This window comes from Myxocyprinus asiaticus, chromosome 21 (assembly GCF_019703515.2).
Source record: "Myxocyprinus asiaticus isolate MX2 ecotype Aquarium Trade chromosome 21, UBuf_Myxa_2, whole genome shotgun sequence".
NCBI classification, from domain to species: Eukaryota; Metazoa; Chordata; class Actinopteri; order Cypriniformes; family Catostomidae; genus Myxocyprinus; species Myxocyprinus asiaticus.
In genome coordinates, this window is record NC_059364.1 from 44,158,115 (window position 1) to 44,186,025 (window position 27,911).

General features: G+C 39.0%; 1 protein-coding gene across 1 annotated transcript in view; it reads left to right on the forward strand.

Annotated features, from left to right (window-relative positions):
- LOC127411717 (dystonin-like) overlaps positions 1-27,911 on the forward strand; it is a 275,538-nt gene that overhangs the window by 117,212 nt on the left and 130,415 nt on the right. The window contains exons 14-33 of the mRNA XM_051647413.1: positions 8,523-8,677; positions 9,067-9,493; positions 10,879-11,007; positions 11,145-11,222; positions 11,311-11,472; positions 12,654-12,758; positions 13,276-13,371; positions 13,457-13,582; positions 14,412-14,564; positions 14,655-14,809; positions 17,051-17,177; positions 17,335-17,518; positions 19,979-20,136; positions 20,342-20,520; positions 24,910-25,048; positions 25,134-25,327; positions 25,475-25,637; positions 25,728-25,811; positions 26,092-26,199; positions 26,282-26,380. Coding sequence (XP_051503373.1) covers positions 8,523-8,677; positions 9,067-9,493; positions 10,879-11,007; positions 11,145-11,222; positions 11,311-11,472; positions 12,654-12,758; positions 13,276-13,371; positions 13,457-13,582; positions 14,412-14,564; positions 14,655-14,809; positions 17,051-17,177; positions 17,335-17,518; positions 19,979-20,136; positions 20,342-20,520; positions 24,910-25,048; positions 25,134-25,327; positions 25,475-25,637; positions 25,728-25,811; positions 26,092-26,199; positions 26,282-26,380 — 3,021 coding nt within the window. The remainder of the gene's footprint in view (positions 1-8,522; positions 8,678-9,066; positions 9,494-10,878; positions 11,008-11,144; positions 11,223-11,310; positions 11,473-12,653; positions 12,759-13,275; positions 13,372-13,456; positions 13,583-14,411; positions 14,565-14,654; positions 14,810-17,050; positions 17,178-17,334; positions 17,519-19,978; positions 20,137-20,341; positions 20,521-24,909; positions 25,049-25,133; positions 25,328-25,474; positions 25,638-25,727; positions 25,812-26,091; positions 26,200-26,281; positions 26,381-27,911) is intronic.

Sequence of the window (27,911 nt, forward strand, 5' to 3'; positions counted from 1 at the left end):
AAAGACAAAGAACAACTGGCTCTAACAAGGACAGAAAGAGATGTGGAAGGCCAGATGTACAACTAAACAAGAGGATAAGTACATCAGAGTCCCTAGTTTGAGAAATAGACGCCTCACATGTCCTCAGCTGACAGCTTCATTGAATTCTACCTGCTCAACACCAGTTTCATGTACAACAGTAAAGAGAAGACTCAGGGGTGCAGGCCTTATGGGAAGAATTGCAAAGAAAAAGCCACTTTTGAAACAGAAAATCAAAAAGAAAATGTTAGAGTGGGCAAGGAAACACAGACATTGGACAACAGATAATTGGAAAAGAGTGTTATGGATCTTAACCCCATTGAGCTTTTATGGGAGCAGCTAGACTGTAAGGTGTTTGAGAAGTGCCCGACAAGACAGCCACATCTATGGCAAGTGCTACAGGAAGTGTAGAGTGAAATGTCACCTGAGTATCTGGACAAACTGACAGCTAGAATGCCAAGGATCTGCAAAGCTGTCATTGCTGCACATGGAGGATTTTTTGATGAGAACTCTTTGAAATAATTTAAGAACTTCTGAATTTTTTTTTTCAAATTGTAGTTGTAATTTTTGCCAGTGTGTGTATATATATATATATATATATATATATATATATTACAAAGATTCCGCCCTTCACACCAGTGTTTATGCTGTATTAACGGTAAATGCGTTAAACGCGATTAAGAAAAATGAACGTGTTAAACTTTTTTAATTAATCGTATGTGTTAACGCTTTAATTCTGACAGCAATATATATATAGCTGTCAGAATTAAAGCATTAACACATACGATTAATTAAAAAAGTTTAACACGTTCATTTTTCTTAATCGCGTTTAACACATTTACCGTTAATACAGCATAAACACTGGTGTGAAGGGCGGAATCTTTGTAATGTGTCCACCCAGAGTCAGTACACTGACGCACACGCCACAAACAGACAACAGTGCCAGAGCACTTCTACCATGTAGAGCCTAAAAGCTTAGCATAAAATAGCATAACGCGGCAGTCCCATAGACATTCTATGGGTGAAACACGCTCTTAACGTGCTAGTTGACCGTTACGCTCTCTCCTATGATAGAGCCGCGGAGGTTGTTATCTCATTAAATGAAAATAACTGACAGCGCCACCCTGTCAGTGATAAAATGATGGAGAAAGGACCTCTTAACGCTTGATATACAAAACAAGCCCAGATGGGACTTGTGATAGAAACCACAATTTTCAGCCTATGTAAGGCACATTTTAATTACCTCTGAAGCACGTCAAGTCTTGACTAATACCAAAATGCAGAATGTGACGTTTTTGTGTGCAAGCGCTTTTCATGGTGAGTTCAAAGCAACACTGGATGCTGGCGTTGGCGCTTTGACGCGAATCATGAACGCAGCATCACGATTGCTGTGGGAAAGATGATAGTCACAGTCTACTGGCAGATTAATATTGTGGAGGATGAGATTTTAAGAGATTTAATGCTCATTACAATGAATATGCAACCTATATGGGGACTAGTTTTTTCAAACTCCCACTTAGACTTTGAGAAACGTTTAATGTTACTTGAATTGGTGCTATTTTAGTCCATTTCTATCTTTATATTGTGTGCTTTGTTTGGAAAATGTTAATAAAGCATTATATTGCTACATATTGTTTTGTTTTCTTTCCTAATAAGGAAATAAATTAATTTTTGACAAGAAAAGAACACAGATGCACAGGTAGCTGTAATAACCTGCAACCAGGGTTCTATATGTCATAATACCTTGACACAACCATACACCCCAGCTCGTTAGCCAACTGGAACCGAGATGCATACTCAGTGCCCTACTGGCACCATATCTCTCGGTTACCCAGTGCCACTACCTCAGCACAAGCCCTCACCACATATCACCCAGGTTCCCTATTCCTCAGTTTCCTGCTTCTGAACCCCCCACTTTTTGTCCTTCCTTTTTAACAATAGCCAGAAACTCCCTTTCTCAGCTTCTGCTGCCAATTCCTTCAGAGACTTTTTTAAAGCTGCTCCCATGATTCCATTGTCTCTAAATAGGTTCTGCACTGATGTTCCCATAAATCCTTGGCACTCAACCTCCACAGGGTGGGTGGCAGTCCTCCATCCATTTTCCCTGCACTCTGCGACCAGATCAGCATATCATAGACCCTCTTCCCATGGAACAGTAAGCTCAATTATTACTATTTTCCTAGCTGAAGTCGACCACGACACTATATCCGGCCTCAAGGAGGTAATGGCAACTTCGGTAGGAAATGTTAACTGCTGGCCAAGGTCAACCATCATTGACCAATCACTTCCATGCGCCATGATTGATCTGGCTTCCCTCCGTGCTGTGCCTTGTGCGGAACCTTCCTTTTTAACTAAATCAACACCCTGCCTCTGGGGAGCATGGTTGCCTTTGTTTGCCTTTACTCTATGCACCTCTAGGATCTCTGCCAGCTTCCGCAGGACCTGATCATGCCGCCACCTGTGCCATCCTTGTGCCAGGGCAGTCTTGCACCCAACCAATATGTGCTACATGTTTGCTCTTGGGGCCTCACAGAGGGGGCAGCTCTCCTCTTTGCCATACCACAGAGACAAATTCCCAGGGCTTGGTAAGGTATCGTAAGTGGATCTTATTAGAAAATTTAGCCTGGCCTGGGGTATCCACGGGTCAGCCCATCCTTACACTCTATCAGATGTCCCCTCCCATATGGTCCAGCACCCTTGCTGCTGCTGGCTGACTGCCCTAACCTTATACCCTTCTTCTTCCATCCTAGTTACTTCCGTAACTACCATTGCTTTCCTCTATTTTCGGGAGGCTGCTAACCACAGTTTGGGAGCCACCCCCGATCCAAGGCCTGTTCTTCCTGACTGTGTTCTTACAATCTTTTGATGCTTCAGTCTTGATACCGCCTGGTTTACGACATCCTCTACCTTCCAAGATCTGCCTGTTTGGGCTTGGACTTGACCTGCCCTCACTGCCTGGTCTGTCGATTCCCATAGCTCCAGAACAAGCCTGGTCTTTTCCTGCTTGAAGCTCAGAGTGAGTGATTTTAGAGGCAGTTGTAAAACATTTCTTCCAAACAATGCTACATCTGAGAGACAACGTGGCAGTCCTAGCCACTTCCTGATATAACTTTTGGCCTTGGTGTCCATCCTTGCAACTGCTGCTGCAGAAATCTCACACATTTTTAGCGGCCATATCAGGTGATGGTAGAGTGTAAATTGGTAACAATTTGCCTGAGAGATGACAATTGTCCATCTTATCCAGGCCCTCTTTCAGTTGCTTCAGGACCAACTCTGCCATGTGTTTGTCTGAAAGATCTGCTGTGTATTTTTTCCCTAAACTTCGAATAGGCTGCTCTGCCACAACAGAGTTTCTTTCCCCCTCCACCTCAAATGAAATCTGATCACCCCTCAACCCTTTCTAATAGAAAGACAACATGATTTTGTTGGCTTAATCTTCATTCTGGCCCATGCCAATAGCTTTTCCAGCCTTTTGAAGATCCAGTTTGTACATACAGCGGTCTGGAGGATGCTTGTGACATCATCCATATAACTGCGCAGAACTGGCAATCTCACCCCAGATTGTGCACGGACTCCTCGGACCATTTTTCTTGCACCAATTAGGATGATCTCAAATGCAGCCATGAGCAGGGTGGGAGAGATTGAACATCCCATCACTATTCCTTTTTCCAGTTGCTGCCATAGCGTTGTGTAGTTCTGTGTTGCATGAGTTCTTCAGGTCCCCATAGTAGCTGTCTACCAAGCTCCTAATGCACTCAGGTACATGGAAAAACTCCAGTGCATAGCTAACTAGCTGGTGTGGAACTGATCCATAGGCATTTGCCAAGTCCAGCCAGACTGTGTGGATGTCTTTCTTATCTCTCTTGGCAGACTGGATCTGCTCCCATATTACTGACGCATGTTCCACGCATAGAGAAAAACCTGGTGCGCCTGCTTTCTGGCAGCTTTTGTCTATGTATCCATTCTTCAAGAGGTAGTCAGACATCCTCCTTGCTACCACCAAAAAGAAAAGCTTTCCCTCCATGTTCAATAGAGCAATGCCCCTAAACTGACTAATGTTGGTGGATCCCTGCTGTTTGGGTATGAAGATGGCCACTGCCTTCGCCGCTCCACGGGTATACACTGCTTCTTTCAGGCAACCCTCAACAGTCTCCACAATATTTTAAGAACCATGGGGCACTTCTTGTACAGCTTGTATGGTATCCCATTCGGGCCTGGGGCTGAAGTTGCCCTGGCTTTTTCTACCACCTGCCTCACCTCACTCAGCTTAGGCAGATCTACGTCAAATTTCACTACTGGCTCTACTGGCTGTGGGACATATCCATGGAAGCCTATCGGGTTGTCTTTGTAGGGGTCACCAAGTTGCTGTTCCATGTGGTCTTCTAGTTCCTCTTTTGCCATCACCAGCTTCCCACTCCTCTTTTCTTCCAGCAGGTTTCTGGCAAACTAAATAGGATCCTTGATGAATTTTGTTCTTTCATGCTCCTCCATTCTTCTCCACTGTCGGATTCTCTCTGCCCTCCTCAAGACTACTAATCTAGCCTTTATGCCATCCCACAATACCTTCAAGCCCTCCTTCTCTTGCTCCTCTGCATTCCTCCAAGCCTTACGAAGCTGACTCTGCTCTTTCACAAGCTGAAGTATCTCTTTCTCTCTCCGACCCATCACCCTGGGACCACTCTTCCTTACTATTGTTTCACCAAATCTGCCTATGCACTCTTCATACACAATATCGCTAAACGTATTAAGCTTGGCCTCCACCCTTCTGGTAAGGGCATTCTCCAAGGTGGAGCACAGGTCCTCATCTAGTCTGCTCCATGCATCCTTATCATTAGATCTCAGCCACTTGATTAGCCTCCTTCTCCCTGGTTTCTTCCCATTGTCATTTCTTCCCTGTCTTGTCTGTGGGTCTCTTCTTGCGGTTCACCTTGCAGGCTTGACCTGTCCTTTTGGCGGTACTGGTCTTTTTGGTGCCCCTCCACAACAGTGAAGCTGTGGTGCTCAATCGGGCTCTGTATCCTTCTTGTCTGACCTGCTGCTGCAGTGCAAGATTGTGTCTGGCTGCTCCTGCCACTTCATTCTTCCTTGATGAATCCGCAGGCCTTTGTAAGTTGTTACCCTCATCCACCCGCAACTGCATTTTCTAAGGTTCCTTTGCTCATTATCCATGGCCATTCCAGTCGTGTCCATATTGTCTGTCCTAATTGGCCCATCTTCCACCCCGCCTCTCGGAGGACCACTGTGCTGTTTTCCTTTAATTGCACTCATTGTTGGTAAGGCTGTCCCCTTTGTACGGACCTGTGGGTAAGGAAACTAGCCTGCCCACCCCTGTGCAGACTTTACTGCTGTCAGCCAGTCTTTCCTGACTGTCCTCCAGTCTTCCCTGGACTTCAACTGCCCTATTCACTGTAGTCACTGGTTTCCCAGAAAAAAACACAGATGCACAGGTAGATGTAATAACCTGCTGGGCATTATTGCTTGCCGCACCTCCACCAGTGACTTTAGCCCAGCTGTGGGGTCATCAGCCGAGAGTCACCTATCTTCAGTGTTTCACCCCATTAATCCCGGAACATTTCCTGGTGGTGGGGCAGCGGTCAGGGACGTCTCCCTGCCACCCCCGCAGCCGGACACCAGATCCCCTCCAACGCCTCTCATCCATATATATATTGTTTGTTTGTTTTACTGTTTTTCATACTGAGCTAAATGTTTGTTATTGAAAAGGTGAGATATTTACAGCAAGAGTTTTTAACCTCTCATGCATATCTCTTTTCTATTTTTGTATTGTTTATTTGTTTTTGTTTTTATTGTTAAGATGCCAAATAAATAAATAATTAAATAAGAATTCAAGAATGTGAATTTTTAAAGTTTTTGAAATAAAATGACCGGCTGCTTTGTCTTGCTAATGTTAATTTCATAGTTAATATATTTATCTATCCTAAACACACACAATTAATAAAATTTTCAAACCTTTGAACATTTTGCCAAAATTACAGCTTGATTGGAAATGACACCCAATAAAAATATTCTGCTCACAAGTGATATTTACCTTGAATTTTCTGTTTTATTCAAATACCACTTAAGCATGCTCTTCACTGATATTTTTGTTTACTTGGTAAACAAGTATGCTAACTAGGGTACTTGGGTAGAAAGGGGAGAAATAATTTTCACACAATAAATATTTAAATAATCAATGTTTGTTTCACTCTGTTTTGATTATCATAGTTTTAAACATTTAATAATTTGTATTTTTATAATGGATTTGCATAGTTTAATATTGAAAATCGGGGTCAGGAACAAGGTTAAAACATTAAAATCTGTACATAAAAGATAGTTGAAAAGTACTAAAAAACAATTATGCAAACCTAGTAAAAATATTACTAGTCAGTTTTAATGTTACCTTCATAAAACAAAAATAAAAAGTTTAAATCCGTTCATTTTAATAAAAATCAACCCCTGGGACATGAAAGAACCTTAAGTTGAAGAAACACCCATACTGTATATAAAACACATTATTATAATAATAATAAAGAATGAGTGGGTGTGTGCTCTGCAAACCTTTTGACTGGTACTGTATTTTGTTTGACTTTATGATATATAAAGAAAAGTTACATGTGATGTACAGTGCATTCAGAAAGTATTCAGACCACATCATTTTTTCACATTTTGTTATGTTGCAGCCTTATGCTAAAATGCTTTAAATATTTTTTTTCCCACATCAATCTACACTCCATACCCTATAATGACAAAGAAAAAAAAACAGATTTTTGATAGCTTTGCAAATTTATGAAAAATAAAAAACTGAAATATCACATTGACATAAGTATTCAGACCCTTAACTCAGTACTTAGTTGAAGAACCTTTGGCAGCGATTACAGCCTCAAGTCTTTTTGGGTATGATGCGACAAGCTTTGCACACCTGGATTTGGGGATTTTCTGCCATGTTTCTCTGCAGATCCTCTCAAGCTCTGTCAGTTTGGATGGGGACCATCGGTGGACAGCCATTTTCAGGTCTCTCCAGAGATGTTCGATTGGGTTCAAGTCCGGGCTCTGGCTGGGTCACTCAAGGACATTCACAGAGTTGTGCCTAAGCCACTCCTTTGTTATCTTGGCTGTGTCCTTAGGGTCGTTATCCTGCTGGAAGGTGAACCTTCAGCCCAGTCTGAGGTCCTGAGTGCTCTGGACCAGGTTTTCATTAAGGATATCTCTGTATTTTGCTGCGTTCAGCTTTCCTTCAACCCTGACCAGTCTCCCAGTCCCTGCCACTGAAAAACACCCCCAAAACATGATGCTACCACCACCATGCTTCACCGTTGGGATGGTATTGCACAGGAGATGAGCGGTGCCTGGTTTCCTCCAGACATGACGCTTGGAATTGAGGCCAAACAGTTCAATCTTCATTTCATCAGACCAGAGAATCTTGTTTCTCACAGTCCTTTAGGTGATTTTTTTTTTTTGTGTACTGAGGAGAGGCTTCCATCTGGCCACTCTGCCATAAAGCCCAGATCGGTGGAGTGTTGCAGTGATGGTTGTCCTTCTGCAAGTTTCTCCTATCTCCACACATGATCTCTGGAGCTCTACCAGAGTGGCCATCGGGTTCTAGTTCACCTCTCTTACCAAGGACCTTCACTCCCGATTGCTCAGTTTGGCTGGGCGGCCAGCTCTAGGAAGAGTCCTGGTTGTTCCAAACTTCTTCCATTTAAGAATTATGGATGCCGAGGGGCCTGGGTAGCTCAGCAAGTAAAGACGCTGATTAACACCCCTGGAGTCACGAGTTCGAATCCAGGGCAAGCTGAGTGACTCCAGCCAGGTCTCCTATGCAACCAAATTGGCCTGGTTGCTAGGGAGGGTAGAGTCATATGGGGTAACCTCCTCAAGATCGCTATAATATGTGGTTCTCGCTCTCGGTGGGGCGCGTGGTGAGTTGTGCAAATTGGGGAGAAAAAAAATTATGGATGCCACTATGCTCTTGGTAACCTTCAAAACAGACAAAAAAATAAAATAATTTGTAGCCTTCCCCAGATCTGTGCCTCGAAAAATCCTGACTCTGAGCTCTGCAGGCAGTTCCTTTGACCTCATGGCTTGGTTTTTGCTCTTTGCATTTTCAGCTGGGAGACCTTATATAGACAGGTGTGTGCCTTTCTAAATCATGTCCAATCAATTGAATTTGTCACAGGTGGACTCAAATTAAAGTGTAGAAACATCTCAAAGATGATCCAGAGAAATGGGATGCACCTGAGCTAAATTTCAAGAGTCATAGCAGAGGGTCTGAATACTTATGTCAGTGTGATATTTCAGCTTTATCTTTTTAATAAATTTGCAAAGTTATCAAAAATCTGGTGTTTGCTTTGTCATTATGGGTCATGGAGTGTAGATTGATGTGAAAAAAAAAAATTAAGCATTTTAGCATAAGGCTGCAACATAACAAAATGTGAAAAAAATGAAGGGGTCTGAATACTTTATGAATGTACTCTATTTGTGATGCATTTGGTTAAAATCTCCTCTAGGATGCCAAACGGTTGGAATCTGGGATTCAGTTTCAGAATGAAGCAGAGATCGCTGGTTTCCTGCTGGAATGTGAGAATTTATTGAGGCAGCAGGTGGTGGATATTCAGCTTTTACTGGATGGCAAATTCTACTTGGCTGATAAGCTTGTTCAAAGGTCAGTCCATATTCATAAAGTTTGCTCAGGCATTCTACAGTAAAACAATAAGCCACTCCAGGCCATGTGTTAAAGTGATTTTACCACTGGTGCATTGCCTTAAATACCCTTACGCACAACCTCAAGTTGTTTATTGGTTTTATTTTATGGTAGCAACAGCAAGATTATAAAAGACACCAATGTTCAATGAATAATTCAGTTAATATTAATAAACACAATAAAGAGGTATTCCACCAAGTAATATAGTTCATAAGTCTAACTGTAGCAACTTAATGACCACACAAATTTAATGACTTGTATGTGGCTCTTTCAGTCAGAATTTAGAGTACAAACAGTCTTTTTTCAAATAGTTTTTTAACCCTGATATCTGATTGGTCTTTGTCTCTAAGGGTATCTCAACTGCGTGATGACCTGTTGACTTTGAGAATGGAGTGTTCATCTGTGTACAGTAAAGGACGAACACTGACCTCAGAACAGACCAAGATGATGATATCTGGCATCACGCAGAGTCTGAACTCTGGCTTTTCTTCAAACTTCACCGCTGGACTGTCCCCTGCGCTCACACCCGGAGGTCTGGTTAGCAGCACCCCTGCACTGACCCCGGCCATGACCCCCAGCATGCAGCCCGCATCGGTCCAGGCCTATCTCTCCAGTAGAGGTGGAGGAGAAGTGGAGCCCGGTGTACTTCAGCAGCTCAAACACATGCAGATCCGCAAGCCCATGCTCAAGTCATCTTTCGTGGATCCCAACTTGACTGAGGACGAGGTTAATATGAAGTTTGTGCAGGATCTGCTTAACTGGGTTGAAGAAATGCAGGTAAATCTATGGCTTTTATTTGTTGTCTCTGTTAGAACACATCATTTGCTTAATCACAATTTGTATCTTGTTTTTCAGTAAAAATATCTAAACATCCTTAAAACAAGATACATTTATTTCAGAAGCAAATTTGTGTAAGATAATAAGACTTGTTTTCACAGAATATATTTTAAATGAAGTATCTTTAAACACTGTGGCTCTTTGGTGCTATCAATACATTGCTCTGTTGGTGCATCCTGACCAGCCCAACTTAAAAACACTGGGTAAACCAATGGGAGTTTGGGCCGGGATCATCTTTTCGTCTGACCAATGGAAGAGGGAGTGTTCAGGAAGCTTGTTTTAAAAAATATATATACATAATTATTTGTAGTTCAGCTTTGTGCCATTAGTGACAATACCTTTAAGTTTATTTTTATTTTAAGCCACTGGCAAATAGTTTTTTTTTTCTTGCTTCAAGCATAAGAACAGAATGTTCACAGAACAACATTTTTGTGAGGTTGATACTTAAAAGAATAATAATAATAATAAGAAGAAGAAGAAGAAAAAACAATTTGCCAATGAGGTAAGAAAGAAGAAGAAAATTAGGTGAAGAAAACAAGCCTTATTGTCTTACACAATTTAGCTTCTTAAAGGGATAGTTCACCCCAAATTTAAAAAAATTCTCTCATCATTTACTCACCCTCATGCCATTCCAGATGTGTGACTTTCTTTCTTCTGCTGAACGGAAGATTTTTAGAAGAATATCTCAGCTCTGTGAATGCAAGTGAATGGTGACCAGAACTTTGAAGCCCCAAAAAGCACATAAAGGCAGCATTAATTTAATCCATATAACACCAGTGGTTAAATCCATGTCTTCAGAAGCTATATGATAGGTGTGGGTGAGAAACAGATCAATATTTAAGTCCTTTTTTTACTATAAACCTCCACTTTCACTTTCACATTCTGTCTTATTCTGAAATTGAAAGTGAAGTTTTATAGTAAAAAAGGACTTAAATATCTGTTTCTTACCCACACCTATCATATCACTTCTTAATACATAGATTTAACCACTGGAGTCTAATTGATTATTATATCCTGCCTTTATGTGTTTTTTGGAGCTTCAAAGTTCTGATCACCATTCACTTGCATTGTATGGACCTACAGAGCTGAGATATTCTTCAAAAAATCTTCATTTGTGTTCAGCAGAAGAAAGAAAGTCATACACATCTGGGATGGCATGAGGGTGAGTAAAGAGAGAATTTTCATTTCTGGGTGAACTATCCCTTTAAGTAAGTTTATCTTGTTTTAAGGATGTTTAGATATTTTTATTGGAAAACAAGACAAAAATGCTGATTAAGAAAAATATTTTTTGCAATAACTGTAAATAACCTTTTGTCTCTTGATAGGTTCAGCTAGATCAAGCAGAATGGGGATCTGATCTGCACAGTGTTGATTCAAATTCAGAGAATCATAAAGATGTGCACAAAGCCATTGAAGAATTCCAGATGAGCATTAAAGAAGCCAAACTGAGTGAGGTAAAACAAAACATTATATACTAGCAGAATGTCCATGCTGCTCTTTCCCATAAAACCAAAGCAGATAGTAACTGGTTATAAAAAATACACACAGAATGCACTTTTTAGAGCTAACCTATTCATGTCCCTCTTCACAGATTCAGATGACCCAGCCATTGAAGCAGAGTTACTCTGAGAAGTTGAGCAAGCTAGAGAGCCAGTACACAAGGCTGCTGGTAAAGTGTCTTTGTGTCTTTGTATTCCTGATCGCATCAGTCCTTAAGAACCATGTGTCTCAGTTTCTTTGGATTCATGTGTTTTCAGAAATGCTCTAGCGAGAGGCAGAAGCATCTGGACAGCTTGTATGACTTTGTATCGCGAGCTACTCAAGAGCTCATCTGGCTTAATGAGAAGGAGGAAGAGGAAGTGGCTTTCGACTGGAGCAAACGAAACAGTAACATTTCCAGGAAGAGGGATTACCATGCTGTAAGTCTATACATCTCATAATATTTTTCAATATGTGCTGGCAATAAGACTGGCCGATATACAGTATATTGATATATCGATATTGATACATTAAACGTTATTATTTATGGAAGCCGAGGAGTGCCAGTTAAAAAAGGTTGAACAAATAAATTATGAATCTATTAATTTGAAAATAAAAACATGAATAAATAAACCAATTTTTAAATAGATTGTTTAATTCAATATAATTAATTTTGTTTAAAAATGTAATTATTTTTAACAATAAAATTAAGCAATATCGTGAATATCAATATGATATTAATGTGCTTTTTTATTTGGCCATTAAGTTTCTTGCCTGCTCCTTCTGTCACGACTCATTAGTGACAATGCTGGTAGAGTTAGGGAGTCTGATTCATTTCCACAAACACACACACACAAAAAAACTTTTAAAACTATCCGTTGCAATTAATCAATTAACAACTCCTTGATTCGTTTACATCATCACTCAAAAATGTTAACCAAAGTCAGTTTTACAAAGACATTTTACAAGCATTAACATGCTTGTATGTAAAATATATATGAAGATAAATATTGCTGATATATTATATTTATTGTTATGTCGGTGCATATATATACACACTTTTATTACTTATTTAATAATAAAATACATTTATTTTATTAAGTCAAAAACAGAGTGGGAAAATGCCTTTTTTTAAATGAAATTTTTACTATATTTCACTTGTAATCTTTTGAATATATTTAGCTGTTTGGTTAAAACAATGGTCCCTTACATTAAAAAAGCAAAAAAATAAATTCAATAAAAATTAAATCATCAAAAGGCTGAAAAATATTGAAATATAAATTTGTTAGCTATATCGCCCAGCCTTAGATGGTATTACTGTGGCAAATACTGTTTTGCTTGGAGGGTTGGTTCAGTTGACGATTTGGCACCCTTTCACACATACTGTGATTACACTGAACCTACATGCGCTACTTTCAGGGGACTAGTTGACCGCACATCCTCTCCTAGTGTAGCAGTCAAGACAACTCTCAAATGTGGCGGCACTGTAAACATTCATCCTAATCCAGATTTGAGTTTTGCATAGTCTTGACTTGCCTTTTCATGTTTAAAGGCAGGCTTTTGGAAGGGGAGGTTGATATCGGTGTCAGGAAAGTCTTCATATTCTCCTCTTTTTCTACAGGATCTCATGAGAGAACTGGATGATAAGGAGGAGGTGATCAAGTCTGTTCAGGAGAAGGCCGAGATCCTCCTACTGGAGAACCATCCTGCCAGACTCACCATAGAGGTTACCACTCCAGACTTTAATGACAGTTTGAAGCAAAGAAATTTAGTATCAGACTTTAAAACAAAAATTTTAAGTGAATTCTTTTGGTAATTAAAGAATTCGTTTACCCAAAAAATGAACATTCTGTCATTATTTACTCACCCTGTCACGTTTTCTTCAGTGGAACACAAAATTAGATGTGTAGCATAATGTTGATGCTGCTCTTTCCCTAAAATGAATGTGAATGGTGACCAGGGGCTGTTCAAGCTGTCCGCATTCACTTTTGTTGTATGGAAACGAGCTGCGTAAACCTTCTTTAAAATGTCCTCTTTTGTTCCACTTAAGAAAGTCTCATATATATATATATTCTCATTTATGGCTGAACTATTCCTTTAATATATCCTTATGTACCTGTGGCAGGGTGAGCAAGAGACAGACAGTGGGTGTGGCATCAAGCCTTGGAGAGGCATTTATTGGAAACAATAATAAACGTTGATTTTCCCTTTAACTGTATGTTTTATCTCTGAAATATGCATAGGCATACAAAGCAGCCATGCAAACCCAATGGAGCTGGATACTGCAGCTTTGTCACTGTGTGGAGCAACACATGAAAGAGAACGCTGTTTACTTTGATGTGAGTTACAAAGCTATTCTACCATCACAGATTTTGATGACCTGTCACTGTTCATGTCAAACTTGTGCTGTTATTTCCCTTGCAGTTTTTTAATGATGCCAAAGAGTCGTTGGATTACCTCAAGAATCTCCAAGATGCCATCCACAGGAAGTATAGCTGCGACCGAAGCAGCAGTTTGCATAGGCTGGAGGATCTAATTCAAGAGTCCATGGTTAGTTGGCTTCTAGACAAAAGCCTTTTTAAGGCCTCTTCCCTATAGACTGGGAACCAAGAACCTGTTCTTACAAGTTTTGTTAAGAATATTTGTTAAAGGAATAGTTCACCCAAAAATGATAATTCTCTCATCATTTACTCACCCTCATGCCATCCCAGATGTGTGACTTTCTTTCTTCTGCAGAACACAAATGAAGATTTTTTTGATGAATATTTCAGCTCTGTTGGTCCATACAATGCAAGTCAACAAGATATGAAACTTTGAAGCTCAAAAAAGCACATAAAGGCAGCATAAAAGTAATCCATATGACTTCATGTCTTCAGAAGTGAAATGAAGGTGTGGTTGAGAAACAGATAAATATTTAACACCCAGTAGGTGGTGATATGCACAAAGAATGTGAATTGCAAAAAAATGTGAAAGTAGAGATTTATAGTAAAACTGCACTTAAATTTTTATCGATTTCTCACCCGCACCTATCATATTGCTTCTGAAGACATGGATTAAGCCACCGGAGTTGTATGGATTACTTTTATTCTGCTTTTATGTGCTTTTTTTGAGTTTCAAATTTTTGGACCCTGTTGACTTGCATTGTATGGACCTACAGAGCTGAGATATTCATATAAAATCTTCATTTGTGTTCTGCAGAAGAAAGAAAGTCATACACATGAGGATGAGTAAATGAGACAATTTTTATTTTTGGGTGAACTATCCCTTTAAGGAACAATTATTCAAGGCTTAGAGTGGGCTGATCTTCAAGTTCTAAAATAATCATTTAAATGCATTGATGTATGTGAATGACTGAAGTTAAATTGTTGTGTCTCTACAGGATGAGAAAGAGCAGCTCCTGAAGTACAGCAGCACTGTTGGAGGGTTGGTGGGTAGAGCAAAGTCTGTTGTTCAGCTCAAAGCTCGCAACCCAGAGAATCCCGTCAGAACATCCATAACTGTCAAAGCCATCTGTGACTACCGCCAGATAGAGGTACATTCACAATCATTATAGTACATGCTGCATATTTACAACAGTGTTTGATATAGTGCTTATTTGTTTCATAAACATCTCTCCTCTCAGATCACTATCAATAAAGAAGATGAGTGTGTCCTGGTGAGTAATTCTCACAGAGCCAAGTGGAAAGTCATCAGTCCATCAGGAAATGAGGCTATGGTGCCTTCAGTCTGTTTCAGTGTGCCACCACCCAATAAAGAGGCAATTGAAATGGCAAGCAGGTGAGATGAGGGTATTCTGAAAATCCATTTTAGTTGTTTTTTTTAAAGGTGAAGTGTAAAAATGTTCTCATATCCCAGTTTAATATGCAAAGTCAACTATAAGGGAATCATTGGTATGTTGAGTTCTTGAAGACTGTAAACACTGTGGCTCTGTGGCTTTGTTCTGTTTGAGCGACCCAACTTTTCAAATTCTGGCTCCACCAATGGCGCGAGTTTGGGGCAGAACTACCAATTTCGGATGGGTGTTGTGTTTAGGAAATATGTTTGGAAAAGACTCATTATTTTTGCAGTTATGTATGGTGCCACTAATGTAATTAGAAATGACAATAAAGACTCCCCCTTTCTGCAATTGGTCAATCAGATAATTCGGCCCCAAATTCAGGGCGGAGCCAATGTTACTGTTCGGGCCGCTGAAATAACAGATCAATGAGCATGTTTACATGCACACCAATATGCTGATAACTCCCAAAAACCATCTTATTTAACAAATCTGACAAATCCACATATACAGGACATTTGAAATAATTTTATTCTCTGCTTTTGACGTCAAAACCTGAAGAGGCATGCACACAACATGTGCGCACATTGGATAAGCTGGTAAGAATACCGGTAAAGGTGTGTACATTTAACGTAAAATTGAGGAAATGGGCAAAAATCTACCCATATCGACTGGTTTATTCTTAAACATACTCTTTTTTTTATAATTGTATTATCTTCCCTGAGGTCCACTGATAATGTTTGTAAAGTTGTTTTGCACTAAAACAGTCATAATGTAGTCATATATTATCATTTTCTACCCTGTCTCTGGGCCTCTGTCTGAAATGCTTGGTTTGGGCCACAGAATCCCCTTTAAACTTAAATGTTAAAGCCCACTTTTATGATTGGCTAACACTGTGCAGCTCCTCGAATACAGTCTTTTTTGAAACTCAATCGGATGAGAATGAACAAGCTCCACGTTATTATAAAACTAAATTTCAAGGTTTACACATAGCGCACATTCCACACTTTCCATCCGAACATATTAAACTGTTCACTCAAGCACAGCAGCACCATAAACTATCAAACAGTCATGACATTTGAAATATTCATAAATGAAACTGTTTACTTACAGTTTTGCGATCAGGTCCAATAGTGTTTTTAACTGCTCCATCCTTCAATAACAGTTCCTTTGCAAAAATGTAATTGTATTATGGCTGGTTCAAAAGGAATCCACGCTGATATGAGCCAAAAAAAAAAACAAACAAAAAAACAAAACGCACATACATAGTCCAAAGCACAATGAAACAAAACGCATTCATACAGTATCATCTTGCACTGATGCGCACATCACCAAAAATGCAACAAAACAGTCAAAGACATCCTTCTAGTACATGTTTACATACACCAACAATCAAAAATAGTGCAGATGGGTGGAAGAACGTGTCCAGGACTTGTTTGTGCTCATAACAGCAAGATGAAGTGCAGTTGTGGAAACAGAATGGGGTCTCCTCTCCAAAATTGTAACTTGACACCTGGTCTTTTAAAAGCGGTGCGAGATGCATGAAAATGGTCAAAGGTGTTTATCTAGTGCATGTTTAAATACAAAAATAATAATAAAAAAAATAGTTCAGATGGGTCCCCTTTGGTGTTCAGGAATAGTTAGTAGGCTAAACTAGGCCTGTCTGTCCTGCTCTCTCCCTCTCTCTGCTTATGAGCTGACTGAGCACCACTGGGCATGAGCACCACAACGATGACACATGTAAATCATTTGTAATGTAAATGAGCAATGTCTCATAATGTCATGGACACACAGATTTCAAAACGAGATGTTTCAGCAGGGTGGTATAAATGCTCTTTTTAGACTATGGAGGGAATTTTGAGTTCTGAACAAAGGGTATGTTTTATAGTACAGTTACCTCTTCAATGTCCATATATCAAGGACAATTTGATCCTCAATTTCATGACCCCTTTAAGCCCTTTATGACCATAAAGGAAAGTTGTTTAATGCATTTATATGATCACACACGTTGTCGGCTTATTAAGCATAATCGGTTTAAGAACGTGCATGTTTACACTTTCTGGGGGAATCAACTGACTAATGGCTTTATTACTGTATAGTTGATCCTTCTTATTAAACTGGGATAGTAGAAAACATTATAACATCAAAAAAATTACATACATCAATTTTAACCAAGACTAAAACAAGATCTATGCTCAGATATTGAATATTAAATACTATGCTTGATTCTCTCTCACTGTCAGGATTGAGCAGCTGTATCAGAATGTTCTGACTTTGTGGCATCACTCCCACATCAACATGAAGAGCGTGGTGTCCTGGCATTATCTGATGACTGACATCCGTGCCATCCGCAAAAGCACTGTTGCCTCTGTATGAACCTTCTTTTTTTGCACAGATGCAACTGAGACTATATGAGAAAACATTTCTGTTTATCAACACAATCTTTTGCAATATAGGCTTTTATGAAGCAACTGAAAAGAATGGCATTAATGTGCTGGATAATTGTAATGTTAATTTCCCTCTCTAGATCAAGACCCTGCTCCCAGGTGATCACCAGCAAGTGCTGAGCAGCTTGCAGTGCCACTTTGAGGACTTCTTAAAGGACAGCGATGACTCGGAGGTGTTTACAGTTGCCGACTGCACTCAGCTGGAAAAAGAGGTTCTGGCGTGTAGGGAGTACTATGAGGAGCTCCTCAAATCTGCAGAAAGAGGCAAGTTACTAAACGGGCATTTACACATACAACAATGTGCAGCAACAAAGTGGCCAGAAGTAATTCATTTTCGAGAGCAGGTGATTTCTCGCAACATGAGCAGCAGTGACCTTGGGGTGACGTAAACATACGACATGGGGGTGTTTATCAGTGTGATAGTGGAGAAGACTTTAAAGGATTCATTAAAACCAAACATTTTAATTCTGTCATTATTTACGCACCCTAATGTTGCTACAAACCTGTATGACTTTCATTCTTCCGTGGAACACAATGGTGAACTATGTTCACCATTCCAAATCTTCTGAAGCAATACAATCACTTTGCGTTATTAGTTCACATGTCATTATTCACTTTCAAATACAATCATATTAAAAGAGTAAAGTACTTAAATCAAATATGGCGCCAAGTCAATATCAAACCTCATTGGTTCTCATGCGTCTTGTGATCAAACGTGCAACCTTCAGCAATAAAAATGTCTGTATGTGTGAACTTCCCTTAAAAGATTGCTGTGGCCAAACATATAGCATACATGCAAAAAATCATGTTTTTATAAGCCTGTTAAGTAGAAAGTACCTTGGAAAATAACTTCAGGAATGATGCTTTATCCAAGAACGATCTCCCCAACCACATTATGAGCAACAAGAGTGCACTTGGTCGTGTAAATGTGTTTAGGTTTGAATATACTGGCAATTTATCTATTTGCTAATCTAATGCACTTAAATATGCATTTTGTGTATTTTAATGCAAATAAAATAATTGTACACATGTGCACTTAAAATATGACGTTTTTACCATATGTTTTTGCTTCTCAAGCTTTCCTTTTTTGCCATGAAATCTGCTGCCTGTAATCTGATTATGAAGCAATGAAACAGTATCTATTGTTATCATATAATATTACCTTGAGTAATTGAATTATGTTTTGTTTGAAATTATGCACAAAGCTTATGATTTTCTCACTGACTAATAAATATGTATGCACACATGTATTTACATGCATAAGTGTTAAAGGGATAATTCACCCTAAAATGAAAATTCAGTCATTGTTTACTCACCCCTGTGTTGTTATAACCCCATATGACTTTCTTTTTCTTAACACAAAGGGAGACGTTGAGAAAAAAAGTGTTGTGCTCAGTGATGTCATACAATGGCAGTTTATGGTGACCACCTCTTCAAACTTCAAAAGGACACAAAAGTATCATTCAGGAGTCTAATAAATTATTGTATGTGACTCATGTCTTGTTCTGAAGGAATACGATAAGGTTTGGTGAGAAACAAACTGAAATCTAATGTATTATGTAGTGAAAAATCTTCAACGACCGTTGAGCTGTACGCGAACTTTAGAGCTCCATGCACGAGAGCAGAGCACTGCAGCTGCTCGAGAGGTGGGCCGTTCATGTGTGTGTGTGTGTGTGTGTGTGTGTGTGTGTGTGTGTGTGAGTGACAGACCTATGCTTGAAGAGACCTTCCAGAAAACAGTTGGTAGGTGTAAAATTCTTGTCCAAAAACAAATAGTTTGAAACCAGCAAATGAGATGCTGGCTTCAATACAATGTTATCAGAATTATTTTGGTAGTTGATAGCAGACAGGATTCACGCGCGATGCCAAATATAGAAACCAAGCGCTTGACAGAATGTCCCATAAATCGTCGCAGCTGCTTGGGACAAAAACGCTGATTAACATGGAAAAAATTACTTTTATTGCGTGTCATTTGGCATCTGGTTAGGACACGGTGTGACTGTTGCTTCCTTCAACCTCATCTCTCTGTTTGATTGAGGACTCCAGTTCAAACAAATAAGGCTGGGCATAGAAATGCATCTATTTTTCGACTACAAACTCTTCAGACATGATTTGTAAGTTCTGTTCTCTGGTTTGTGTGCAGCTACATTGTGTTTTCTGTTGTTAATGTCGCTGGTGGTCCTGTTGAAGCGAAACAAAATACGTTTTCGCTTGAACGGCCCACCTCATGAGCGGCTGCAGCACTCTGCTCTCGTGCAAGGAGCTCTAAAGTTTTCGTACATGCTGTCTCATGAACGCGCACAGGAGATCAACGGTTATTGAAGATTTTAACTAAATAATACATTCGATTTCAGTTTGTTTTGCACCAAACTTTATCGTATACTTTCATAACAATCATGAGTCTCATGGAATAATTTATTAGACTTCTCTTTTATACTTTTGTGTCCTTTTGAAGCTTGAAGAGGTGGTCACAATAAACTGCCACTGTAATTTCTCCCTTTGTGTTAAGAAAAAGAAAGAAAGTCAAATAGGGTTATAACAACACAGGGGTGAGTAAACAATGACTGAATTTTCATTTTGGGGTGAACTAATCCTTGAAAGCTAATCAGGCTTAGTTTTGTTAAACAGACAAACAAACAAATGTGAACACAACAGATTTTTGTTTGTCTATGGAGTCTCAATGATGTACTCATTTTGAATGTATTGCCCTCTGGTGGTCAACAGAAGAACATGAGGAGTCTGTGTATAACCTCTTCATCTCTGAGGTACGTAACTTCCGCATGCGTGTGGAAGCTAATGAGGAACAACTTATCCGGAAAATCAGAACTCCACTAGATAGAGATGACCTGCAGGTGTGTGTGCTGCGCATCACTGAACAGGAGGTGTGTTTTCCAAATTATTTATAGGAATTCAGTGTACAGTATACTTCTCATTTGGCATATCATTATTATTCTTCCTGTAACTATATAACCTATAAACTAAAATTTTTATCTCTATGGAAAAAATTTACCAAGCTTTGCATGCATGAAGAACATTTTCTTAAAAAAATGTGAAAATCAATATGTTTGGTCTTTCTCATACAAACAGAAGAAAAAGGTAGAGTTGGATAGGTTGAAGGAAGATCTGGAGACCCTTAGGGAGAAGTGTGAAGTGTTCCTCAGACAAGCAGAAGCATCTCCATCTGTCCCCACTTTGTCTTCTGAGCTCAATGTCCTCACCCAGAGCATGAACCAGGTCTACTCCATGTGCTGCATCTACCTGGAGAAGTGAGTGTTTACTTATCTACAAAGGAGATATGGGTATGAAGAGTTAAGAGGAGAATAAATATTGAATAAAGAGATAAAACAGTTGAAGACATGGCTTAGTGGTTAGCACTCATGCGGGCTCATACAGGTGCTAGAAAACAACTATATATATACTGTGTGTGTATATGTATATATATATATTCCAAGCCACTTTGGTGGGTGATGTTTTTAGGGGTTTCCCTGCATTTAAAATTATGATTTTTTTGGGGCCAGCGAAGCAATTTAAATTATATACATCTTGTGTAAATATTCTTCATTACATACCCACTCGTGCGAGTGAACTGCTCTGCGCTATCCTACCTCTCAAGCACGCGCCTCAACCGTGCTTACCTCATTATTCACGCATTATCATTATGCGGGCTCCAGGGATAGCGCAAAGCTTATCACATGCTAGATTCAACAAGATCACAAATCTTATGAAATCCATTAGACATTTTACACAGATTGTTCTACATTACAAGGAAGTCAAACATCTCAAATGACTAGACAGCCTTGACAATATAAACTGCACTAACGAGGAATTGGGGGAAACAACACTGTGGCATGTACCAATATAAATAACAAGAAATTTCAATCTACACATCATCACCCTTACTAAAATGTATCACATTTGTTTTACTGTAGTAACACAAAATGGTGTTATGACAGAAATGTTACAGATTCATATTAAATCTGTTAGAGCGAATCTATTAGACTTCACTATTAGTATTTTGGCTAGTGAAAATAATGAGTGGCTATTGACTTTGTAACACCATTAGTCACTGTGGCTGGTAAGCTAAAAAGGTAATGTTAAGCCCTGTATGCAATCTAAATTGTACTAGTTATGCTCAGCTCTAAAATATTTAATCAGCTAGAAATTGCTTTTTGTAATGTAATTTTAATCAAAATGATATTTAAAAATTCTCACCCAGTCTTCAGGAATGACTGGAAAAGGTGTGGAAAACCTGTTATAAATTAAAGCAGTGAAAAAGCACCAAAAAAAGAGGGCTGTCAATTTAATGTGTTTATTTAATGCAGTTAATTATATGAAAAATAACACTTACATTTTTTTCCTACCATCGGAACAATTCAAGCCGTATGTACCACCTTGATGTTTTTGCAAATGTGTGGCAGCAGATGGTAGTATGCGCTCCAGCCGTACAGGAAACACTCCTCGTCGAACCAGTGAGCAGGCAGCACAGCCTTCCTCAGATATGCTTTTGCACTTAAAGACAAGCAGAACAAAGTAGAACAGAATGCAGGGACCTCAAAATGTGTTTTTAAACGTCACATCATGGGACACGTCATCCCGAAAACACAATGCTCATAACTAGAGATGCTGAAAACTAGTGAGAACCAAAGGAAGACACTCCAAAATGAGTACATAGACCAACAATTAAAAACAGTGCAGAGGGAAGTAGGCCAATAAAAAAGGTTAGGTTCAATGATATTGAAATAAAACAAACAATATTTAGATTTTAATGCCACTTTTTGTATTGTCTAAATGCTTGTCTGTTGCCACAATATATATAAATTATTTTATGTTATTAAATAATTATTATATACTACATTATTTTATTTGGGGGCCTGTCTCATTTAATATTAATATGCAATTAATTGAGAATAATTAGATTAAATAATCGACACATCATGTAATTAAATTGATTAAAATCGTACTATCAATTTTCAGCTCTAATAAAAATACTGGTAACACTTTACGATAAGGTTCCATTTGTTAACATTAGTTAATGCTTTAGGTATGTCAATTTCGATACCAATTTATTTATAAAGCATGCATAAAAACAACAGACTGTTGACCAATGTGCTATACAATAATCAAATATAAAACAAGGTACAAAAATAAAGAAAACAAATAAAAGATAAACTAAACAGAAAAGGAAATACAACAGTAAAACTATTAATAACACTAATCAGTATCAAACCTTTTTTGGACCAAATCCCACAGCAAAAAGATGTGTTTTAAGCTGTGATTTAAAAATGGATAAAGAAGGGGCAGTTCTTATATACAAGGGCAAGCTGTTTCAAAGTTTTGGGGCAGCTACTGCAAAAGCCCGGTCACCCCTTAGCTTTAACCTGGATACAGTTAAAGTTCTCTGTTCAAAGGACCTAAGAGACCTTGAGGACTTGTGTATATGCAGGAGGCTGGAAAGGTAGGGTGGGGCTAACCCATGCAGCAATTTAAACACAAACATTAAGAGCTTAAAATCGATTCTGTAGCAGACCGGTAGCCAATGAAGAGAGACTAAAATGGGGGAAATATGATCTCGCTTGCGTGTACCCGCCAAGAGCCTAGCAGCAGAATTCTGAACCATTTGCAAAAGAGACAATGATGACTGGCTGACTCCTATGTAAAGAGAATTACAGTTGTCCAGTCGTGTGGAAACAAAGGCGTGAATCACTTTTTCAAAATCAATAAAAGTAAGCAAAGGCTTAACTTTGGCCAATAATCTCAAATGAAAAAAGCTAGATTTGACAACTAAATTTGTCAAATTTAAGGGTGTTATCAAACAGTACACCTATGTATTTCACAACTGGTTTACAAAAAGGGGCCAGAGGGCCCAGATTTGAGGATTCAAGGATTTCAGAGTCCCCAAAACAAACAAACTCAGTTTTACTTTCATTGAGATTTAGAAAGTTCATAGACATCCAAGCTTTAATATCATCCAAACAGGCCAGTAAGGATTCTAAAGCACTCTTCATATTTTTTCTCAGTGGCAGATAAATTTGCATGTCGTTTGCATAACAATGAAAAGTGATGCCATGTTTATTAAAAATTGACCCTAATGGCTGCATATACAGCGAAAACAAAATGGGACCAAGAATGGACCCTTGGGGAACCCCACAGGTGAGAGGAGCTGAAGAGGATGATACTTGACCAAGGTTAACTGAAACATTTCTATTGGACAAATAAGACTTAAACCATTTAAGAGCAGTTCCTTTGAGACCCACTGACTGCTCGAGAGAAGGGAGAGAAGGATACCATGATCTGTGGTATCAAATGCTGCACTGAAGTCCAATAACACAAGGATCACAGAGTCTCCAGAATCAACAGATAATAAGATATCATTAAGAACTTTTAAAAGTGCAGACTCTGTGCTGTGATGTGCTCTAAACCCAGACTGTAAAACTTCAAAAACAGCATTTGTATCCAAATAAATTTGAGCACAACTTTCTTCAGAACCTTTGAAAGAAAAGGCAGTTTAGAAATCGGTCTAAAATTGATGTAAACTGTTGGGTCCATGTTTAGTTTTTTTTAAGAAGAGGCTGTTCTTCTGCACGTTTAAAATACGCCGGCACAGACCCTGTTAAAAGACAATTTGTCACATTAATTTGAGGGAGGACCCAAATGCAGAGGCAATTTTAACAGGAAAAAAAAAGAAAAAAGAAACAAAAATACAAACAAAAACTCTCACGAGGGAGAGGAACAACAAAACAAGGCAAAAACGAACTAAAAGATAAACAAAGACAAGGCTGACCAAAGTTCAGGAACCGACTGGAGACAAAACTAGAATTCATGAAACTCACACTCTAACAAACTTTACAAAACAATATGAACACAAGGGAAGCTTAAATAGGGGAGAAAACAAGGAGGGTAGCAAGGAAGGCAGGTGCAACTAATGAACTGATAACAAGGCAAAAGGGAGGGTGGGGTATCACTCAAGACAGAAGAACATGTGGCAGTGAAAAACCCAAACAAAGCCACATATTCACTCACACACACACACACACACATGATAGACACGATACGAGTGTCAGGATCCAGTCACAAAATGATACAAACGAAGTGACAGGATCCTGACACTATAGACAAGACACAAGAACACATGGCTATGAAAACAAATCCAAAGCCATGTGTTCACACAAGACAGAACAAAACATGAATGTCAGAATCCAGCCACAAAAACTATAAACTAAACCAACAGAAGTGGCTGAATCCTGACACAACTATTAATTATAGTCAGAATTCTATGCCAAATAGTATCAAAGGTATCATGAACAAACAATAAATAATAAAAAACATTTTTACTGCATTTATTAATCTTTGTTAGTTAATAAAAATACTTTGTTAGTTCATGCTAGTTTGTAGTGCATTAACTAATGTTAACAAACACAACTTTTGATTTGAAAAATGTATTACTATATGTTGAAATTAACATTAACATTAAGTAATGTTCATTGTCATGTTAACTAATGTTGTTAACTAAAGTTAACAAATGAAACCTTACTATAACGTGTTACCAAAATACTATATAGTCATACAGCTTTATACAGTACAGTGTAATTGTTTGGCTACTAATGCACCCCAATATCCTACACAAGATCAATAAAGTGTCCATCTTTTATTCTCAGACTAAAGACAGTGAGTTTGGTGGTGAAACACAGTCAGAACGCTGAAGCTCTGGTCAAACTTTATGAAGCCAAGTTGTGTGAGGAGGATACAATCAATGCTAACATCAAATGTATTGATGATGTTATGAGCACTCTTAAGGTAAAGAAATCTCATTTTAACTGTGATTATAGTTTAGTCAAGTAACACTTTAACACTTTTAACACATTTTGGTTTTTATTTGTAGCAATGGAGATCTGAAATCGATGAAAGACGCGAGGTATTTCATGATTTGGAGGATGAGCTGCAGAAGGCGCGAGTGGTCAGTGAGCGCATGTTCAAAACACACAACGAGCGAGACTTTGATTTAGACTGGCACAAAGAGAAGGCTGACCAGCTCAAAGAGAGGTGGCAGAACATTCACTCTCAAATCGAAAACAGGTAGATTCAGTTGATCTGTTTGCCCCTAGCTAATGTTATGCTGCGGGGTTGAACTAATTTAAAATGTTTTTTTCATATTTTATCTTCTTCGTTAAATTAATGATATATGGTATACGATAAGTGGTATTCATTGTTCAATGTGTTTAGGCTTAGAGATTTGGAAGGCATCAGTAAATCTCTGAAGTACTACAAAGACACATACAACAGCCTGGATGAATGGAGCAAAGAAATGGAGGCCAAGCAGCTCAAGGCACAAGAGAATCAACCTGAGGACAGCAAGGCTTTGGCCGAGTTCCTGAACCAGCAGAAAGTAAGAAAATCTCATTTGTATTCAGCTTTTAAATCTTATTTATCAATTTGTTTTATTTGCTTTAAATCCTGACATGGGTTTTATTTCCAGGTTCTAGTTGCAGAAATTGAACAAAAACAAAGTAAAATTGAGGAGTGCCAGAAGTATTCAGAGCAGTATGCAGTGGGAGTGAAAGTAAGATAAGATCACATAGAAGTATTCTAACACAACACTTACAAAAAAGTAACATGATTTTTCCATCTTTTTGGACATGGTACCATGGTAAAACCATCATATTGTTTGGTGTAGTACTGTGGTAACGGCAATACAATGGTATTCTTAATAGTACCTTGGGGTACCATGTAAATATGATGATATATGCATATGGTAATCATATAGTACCATAGCATATAGAGAGTACCATGGTATTATACGTTTATATCAAGGTTTGTAATGTTTGTTTCACTTCTTGAAGGACTATGAGTTGCAACTGATGACCTACAGAGCCATGGTTGACTCCCAGCATAAGTCTCCTGTGAAGAGGAGGAAGATGCATAGTTCCTCTGATGTCATCCAGCAAGAGGTATAACAGGAAATAGTCATGGAAATACTATCAGTCAAAAAGAGAACTTTAAAACTTAAACTTTCTTTGTTTCCCTCCGAAGTTTATGGACCTTCGTACACGTTACACAGCCCTGGTCACTCTCATGACGCAGTATGTGAAGTTTGCAGGTGAAACCCTGAAGAGGGCGGAAGAGGATGAGGTGACATTTTTCCCTGTCTTTTACGCTTTATCTAATATAAATTATTAAATGAGAATTCCCCTGTTTTAACATTAGTGTCATGGCTATAATGCTAATTGGTACATTTCTGTATTTTGCTTAGTAACTGTATTACTGCATGTTATTTAACAATATTATGCTCCTAGCCATGTGTCATTCACCATGAAGCACAATGACACATGAGAACACAGACTTTCATTACACTTCATGAACATTCAAAACCTTCACTTGTGGTTCTTGCAATGCAAAGTCGTTCTAATGCATGGCCATTTAGTTTGATACAAAATAGCATGTATTGCTGTATTTTGTATCTTGTTGGTGACCTTATCTCTCGGGAAAGCATGGCCTTGAAAAAAAAAAGGCTGAAGAGTTCCCGCAAATAAGTGGTGGTGGGCCATTTTTGGTAAGTGGGAAAGAACTGCCTTCTCTCTTTCAAGTGATCGGCAACAAGATGACTGTATCTTTCATTTCAGAGGAGGATGTCATTGGAAAGAGCAGAGTATATGAACTGGACTGAGTGCATGGAGCTGCAGAAATCTGACAGCGAAGAGGAGATTACCAGGCTCCGGCATCAGGTACTGGAACTCGAGACTTCAGTGTCAAACAGGCAACAGAAGCTAGACATCCTGGGAGCAGATCTTGAGATGCAGAAGAAGTCAATCGAAGACTTGACCTCACAGAAATCAAATGCTGAGTATGAGGTGCAGAAATACCGTGTTGAACTAGAAGGCGCAATCAAAAGCAAGGGTGCCATTGAGCTGGAGTTGACCCGTGCTCGACAACAGGTCCAGCAATCAGAGGCTACAAAAGTCTCCTTGGAAGAGAGCCTCAGGAACCTTAAAAAGAGCATAGAAGAGGGTACATTAACCCGCAAGAAGCTTGAAGATCATTTACGTCGCAAGGACAGTGACGTACAGGGCCTGGAGGAGCACAGTCGTACTTTGGAGCGAGAACTGAGGGCCAAGGAAGACGCAGAGGCAGAGCTCCTTAGCCAAGTGCGAATCATGGAAATGGATCTGGCCCACCAGTCTGAAGTCAGAATGATGAAAAGCGAAACCTTGTTGGGTTTTACCAAGGAAAGTGCACAACTATCACCTTTTACAAACAGTTCTCAGATACTCCATTCGGAATCTGAGGTAGAGGTCCTACAGCGCAAAATAGAGGAGCTTATTATGGGCAAGAAGCAAGCCGAGACTGAGATTAAGACGTTAAAGTCTGAAATGAACTCTGTTCTTGTCCATAAGACAGTGGCAGAAGAGAAGGCACAACATTTCAAAGAACTCTTAGATGAGGCAAAAAAACAGCTGATGAAGCTTCAAATGGAAATGGATGCAGATAGGTCTAACATCAGACAGAAATCAGAGGAGTTAAGGCAAGAATATTCTGAACTAAAAAAATCAGTCTATATGTTTCAAGAGCAAGTCAAGTCCCTTCAAAGAGACAAATCTGCTCTGGAGCAGAGAGTGCTTTTCCATAAAACCGAGGTTGATGGCATTAAAGAACAGCTGAAGGT